The following is a 5674-nucleotide window of genomic DNA, read 5'->3' as shown; positions in this document are numbered from 1 at the left end:
ACACTCACCCACCCACCTCTCACAATCTCAATTTTACTCCCTCGGTCTTATAACAGGGAGTCACATTTGGTGTGAGCACGAGTTTTAAGAAATGTACTCCCTTTATCCGAAAATAAGAGTCCTGTTTTTTCATTTTAGTTTGTCCGCAAATAAGAGTCTTGATTCACTTTTGCCACAAATAATAGTAGGGTTTCATCTTCCACTAACTCATTCCACTCGCATTTCATTTAAAACTAATATATTCAAGTGAGACCCATATTCCACAAATATTTTTCCACCTACTTTTCTTAACATTTCTTAAAACCGTGTGCCGCCCATAAATGGGAATCCTAATGGCAGACGAAGGGAGTGAAAAATAGTGAATTGAAAAAGTTAGTGGAATATGTGGTCCACTTTTTTATATTGATTTTATAATAGAATATGAAGGAAACGAGTTAGTAGAATGTGAGGCGAATGAAGTATGTGGGATATACTTATTATTTATAGTAAAAGTGAAATGTGATTCTTATTATGGGACAAACCAAAATGACAATATGCAATTCTTATTATGGGATGGATGGAGCATATGTTACAGATTTTGGATTGAACTCAATTAAAGTTGACAACAAAAATATGGGTATGGTTGATTAGTCCCTCCTTCAAGCTGCAAGATTTTATTCCCTCCAAAAGATGAAAAACGTATTAGATTCATGTGACGAGGCACACTTTTTATCCACTAATTATCTATAAATACTTAATTTTTCATTTGCAATCAAATTCATCAATAAAAGAAGAGAGGTGTAGCATGAAAAAGAAGAGGGATGTTTAATATAGCCAAGGATGACTTGCCTAAGCCGTTTTATAGTTCCACAATTTGTATAAGATTCAAATGGATTTTGGGCATATCATTCTTGGCTATTCAAATTCCCTCTTTTTTATCATGTTATGTCGTCTCTTCTTTCTTTTCACCGTTGTGAGGATTTGTCTTTTCATATTATGGATGAAGCAAGTGAATTCGTGATTAAATAATTAAACGATGCAAAATAATTTTCTAAGTTGATTGGATGTACGAGTTTTGTGTGTTATTATTTTTTATGCGCTAATGTGGTCTATGGAGTTAATTCGAAAACTGCCTACATATTGATATTGATTTCCTCATGTTGTTCTCCCTTTGCGAAGTGGGGCCAATTTGAATTGTCAAAGTTTCTACTTCTCTCCATTTGAAAATAAAATTTTCTTTTACGGTTGTCTCTTTCATATCACTTTGTCTTACTTTATTTCTTTTGTATTTTATTGTTAACGAAGCACACTTCACTAATATTAGTTCTTTTGACATTGACGTTGCTTCTACCAACAGTGAGTGCATGTGTATAAATATCTCTCGTTCATTCTATTTTCTCTCATTACCCATCTTTCTCTTTCGCAGCCCCCAACTATCAACGATGCAACTGCTTTTGATAAAGCCAAACAATCCCACGACTAATAACAATAGTGGAGCAAGAGTTTTCCTTCTTAGGCTCGGTTATTGATATAAGTTACTCAAATATATTCAATTTGTTTGGAGCATGCCTACTTTTTGACCTACATATTATATCATGTTCTTAATTTCAAGTTATTATGCATGTAAATAATTGTCAATTAATGCAAATTACACATAAAAAAAGATTCCACACATGACATCGCAAAATCAACCGGGAAAGGATCGAAGAATGTTTTTTTCTAAAAGTGAAGAGAAAGGGGGGAGAGACTCAGACTCAATTTTCTCCCACCATTGATTCTCTCGCTCGCTCTCTCCCTCCATTCATTGGGATCTCCTCTGCGATTTGATCAAGATGATCATCCCCTATCTCACCGCCTTGACCACCTACTTCAGCTATGGCCTACTCTTCGCCTTCGGTCAGCTGCGCGATTTTTTCCGCAAGTCTGTCGATTGCTGGTCTGCTAGCACCCTACAGGTAATCACGATACGCATTTATTTGCTTGTTTCTCCAATATGCATCTAAGATTGAATTATTTTCTGAAATGGAAGGGATATGCGCCCATCTGTTTGGGGCTTGAGGATTTCTACATTCGCCGCCTGTATTTGAGAATTCAGGTTCCTGTTTTGCATCCGAATTTCCTTGCTATTTTTTGTTGATTTCATCTTCGGCTTGTTTTAATCGATCAATTTTATGATTTATTATGATTCATGAAAATGTCAATAGGTCTTATTGTCATGTGTTTACTGGACTTCATATTACATTTGAAAATGGCTATTTTTGCCTGTATGTAAAGTTGATTCTTGTAACTCCGGATAGGAAACTATAGTAAGGAAATAGGTTAAGGCAGTTCTTTCATCGATGATATAATGTAATCAGTGCCTACAAAACTGGCCATGAATGTAATCACTACATGTGATTCTATAGTAGCCTCTCTTCATTGTCAAAGGAATGGGTTTGATGTGTAAAATCCTACGTATGTGATTTTTAGGATTGCTTCAACAGACCAATATCAAGCCCTCCGGATGCTTGGTTTGATGTGGTGGAGCGTGTCTCCAATGATAATAACAAAACACTAAAGTAAGTATTGACCTCCACATTTTCATTTCCAAAAAGGTATTTTGCTGTAGGTTACAATCAATATATTCCAATTTTCTTCATTCTTCCCCACTAATAACAATCAAACTCCCTGATTACTTAGTTATAAATTTTATTTTGATTTGCATTCTGTTGCACTATGAGAGACCAAATATCCAGTTAGACTGGAAAATTCCAGCTTCCATATGAATTCAGGACCATGGTTTTTCAGCATGTAACTCACTCTAAGTGCAATTCTTATTGTAATGGTATTTTCCTGTAGGCGAACAGCAAAGGTTAATAGGTGCCTGAACTTGGGATCTTATAACTATCTAGGATTTGCTGCAGCAGATGAATACTGCACACCTCGTGTAATTGAGTCCTTGAAGAAATATACTCCAAGCACCTGTAGTACTCGGGTTGATGGAGGTAAATGTGTTTCCACATGATATTGCCAAACAGAAGCATGCATCTGCTTAAGTGTATTTTGATGAATAAAGTCTTTGATCAGGCACAACAAAATTGCATGCTGAACTGGAGTTGTGTGTTGCCAATTTCGTGGGAAAGCCAGCTTCTATTGTATTTGGGATGGGTTATGTAACAAATTCAGCCATTCTCCCTGTACTAATTGGAAAGGTACAGAGAATTAGTTGGATAAATAAACCTGATATATTTTTTTATTTTGTATAATAGTCCTCACTCTGGGCATTTTTCAGGGAGGTCTGATCATTAGTGACTCTCTGAACCATAACTCAATAGTCAATGGTGCTCGTGGATCCGGGGCTACTGTTCGAGTTTTCCAGCATAACAGTATGTACATCCTCCCAGCCCCCGGGTGTGTGTGTGTGTTTAGATGATTGATTTATAATAACAATAATTATTACTTCATGCCATCATTTGATTCTCTTGATATCCTTTGTAGCACCATCACATTTGGAGAATGTTCTGAGGGAGCAAATTGCTGATGGACAGCCCAGAACTCACAGGCCCTGGAAAAAGATAATTGTTGTGGTGGAGGGAATCTACAGTATGGAAGGGGAACTTTGCAAGCTCCCTGAAATTGTTTCCATCTGCAAGAAATACAAGGTAGATATCGATACATGATATAGGTATCTCCATGTTTGCTGATTGTTAGCATCTGCTTTCTGTTCTTTTTAAATAGTTACTGCATTCATCGGTTCAGATGGTCTTTTTGGTCTGTCTTTGTCTAAGTTCTATTTATAAAGTTTTCTATGAATAAATATACATTTATATCTGGTGTAATTATCATAAAATAAAACTTGAGATCTGCTTTTGAAGCCTTCCAAATGATGATTTTGATAACATTTTTTTCAAAAAATTTCACTTTGGTGCTCTGGTTATATCATGAGATCCAAATTTGATCTGTGTTACTCTCTCACATTTTATCCTTTTGAACAGGCATTTGTTTATCTTGATGAGGCTCACAGCATTGGAGCTGTAGGGAAAAGTGGAAGAGGTGTTTGTGAACTCCTAGGAGTTGATACTGCTGATGTGGATATAATGATGGGAACTTTCACTAAATCATTTGGATCATGTGGTGGTTATATTGCAGGATCTAAGGTGCATCCCTTAAAAACTCTGTCAAGAATTTATATTACTTCATTAGATTAACTTGTGATAGCCGGCAAAATTAACTCCGACGATGTCATGCCATCTCATAAATATCAATTGATTGGCATGGATGGTATTATCACTCTCTTTTACATGACATGCTGACATGGAGACGTCTGTTCATTTCTTGCTCTTGCAATGGTGCATGCTGACATGTTCTCCCACCCAGGAACTTATTGAATACCTGAAATACACATGTCCTGCTCACCTTTATGCCACGTCGATATCAGCACCAGCTGCTCAGCAAATTATTTCTTCCATCAAGGTTGTTCTTGGAGAAGATGGTTCTAGCAGAGGTAAGACGTTTCTGTCGTTAGCTTTTTTGCTACTCCACTTTTCAGTTTCATGTATCTTCCAAGAGTTTTATCCAGCTTCACGCATTTTATCATGACAGGGGCGCAAAAACTAGCTAGGATTCGTGAGAACAGCAACTTTTTCAGGTCCGAATTGCAGAAAATGGGGTTTGAGGTTCTAGGTGATAATGATTCCCCTGTTATGCCAATAATGCTCTACAATCCTGCAAAAATTCCTGCCTTTTCACGAGAGTGCCTCAAACGGAATGTAAGCCTTCTTTTCACGTCCGATCTTACATCCATGTGCCTCATCATTGTGTGATCTAATTGTATATAATGATATCATAGGTTGCTGTGGTTACGGTTGCTTTCCCAGCCACCCCGTTATTGTTGGCCCGTGCTCGCATTTGCATTTCTGCTTCTCATTCAAGAGAAGACCTTCTCAAAGCTTTAGAGGTTAGCCTTACTTTCAATCATTTTCATCATTGAGTAGCCAGCTTTAGTAAACTTGATTTGCCGACATATTTCGGATCACCAAACACATCAAAGCTACCTTTTCTCCAAGATTTTGGCATTGCATGATACGTTTTTTAAGGTGGGGTGATCGATATCTGACAATACGAGACTTGACAGGTTATGAGCACAGTAGGGGATATGGTGGGTGTTAAGTACTTTCCGGCGGAGCCGAATAAGCAGCAAGTGGAGGTAGGGCAGGTTAAGGTAGATTGAAGAAACACCAATGTTACATCCAAGTTTAGAATGACTAACGTATATAGGAATATCATTACCCTTGTTTTTAGCCAATTTATCTGTGAAATTCTGTTCTACTTCTGTTGCGTACAGAAACAAATAATTTATGCACAGTGGCTTGGTATTCAACCTCCCAAATTTTGGGAATAATATCTTTTTGCAATTGTCAATGTTATCCACTTTGGGATTAATTAATTAACTATTAAAAATGTTGGATGGTTGGGTGGCCATCGTGTTGGCATGTGTTACTTATATCAAATAATCATATGACAAACCAAAAGATAGAGTAATTTGTTACTATAGTCTAGAGACACATCCATGTGGTGGCATGTGTTACGCTGGATACTTACAAAACTTAGAAATAATTTGTGTATACTGTAACTTGAAATTGACCTTGCATATTAATCGCATTATCACTACACAAACAAACACAAACAATCTTATGTATATTCCACACTACTATGT

General features: G+C 36.9%; 1 protein-coding gene across 2 annotated transcripts; it reads left to right on the top strand.

The window, feature by feature from the left end:
* Positions 1-812: 812 nt before the first annotated feature.
* LOC125210708 (long chain base biosynthesis protein 2b) lies at positions 813-5359 on the top strand. Of its 2 annotated transcripts, XM_048110284.2 has the most exons (12): positions 813-1934; positions 2009-2074; positions 2449-2537; positions 2818-2963; positions 3046-3170; positions 3251-3344; positions 3457-3620; positions 3954-4115; positions 4336-4462; positions 4561-4727; positions 4808-4915; positions 5093-5359. In XM_048110284.2, the coding sequence occupies exons 1-12, from the start codon at positions 1812-1814 to the stop codon at positions 5186-5188; spliced, it is 1467 nt and encodes a 488-aa protein (XP_047966241.1). In that variant the 5' UTR covers positions 813-1811; the 3' UTR covers positions 5189-5359. The 2 variants fall into 2 exon arrangements, with proteins under 2 accessions (XP_047966241.1, XP_088925274.1); XM_089069148.1 differs by lacking the exon at positions 2449-2537 and having other exon boundaries at positions 1878-1934.
* Positions 5360-5674: the final 315 nt, after the last annotated feature.

This window comes from Salvia hispanica, chromosome 3, assembly GCF_029641045.1.
Source record: "Salvia hispanica isolate PSC_SH4W2 chromosome 3, Shi_PSC_v1, whole genome shotgun sequence".
Taxonomy (NCBI): Eukaryota; Viridiplantae; Streptophyta; class Magnoliopsida; order Lamiales; family Lamiaceae; genus Salvia; species Salvia hispanica.
Note: the sequence above shows the minus strand (reverse complement) of the source record. Positions and strands in the feature narration are given on the sequence as shown.

Bases quoted from the DNA above. Each gene is read 5' to 3' on its own strand.
- LOC125210708 (XM_048110284.2), top strand. From the start codon at position 1,812: ATGATCATCCCCTATCTCACCGCCTTGACCACCTACTTCAGCTATGGC. The intron at 1,935-2,008 runs GTAATCACGATA...CTGAAATGGAAG, and splicing joins GGTCTGCTAGCACCCTACAG to GGATATGCGCCCATCTGTTT. The intron at 2,075-2,448 runs GTTCCTGTTTTG...TGTGATTTTTAG, and splicing joins GCCTGTATTTGAGAATTCAG to GATTGCTTCAACAGACCAAT.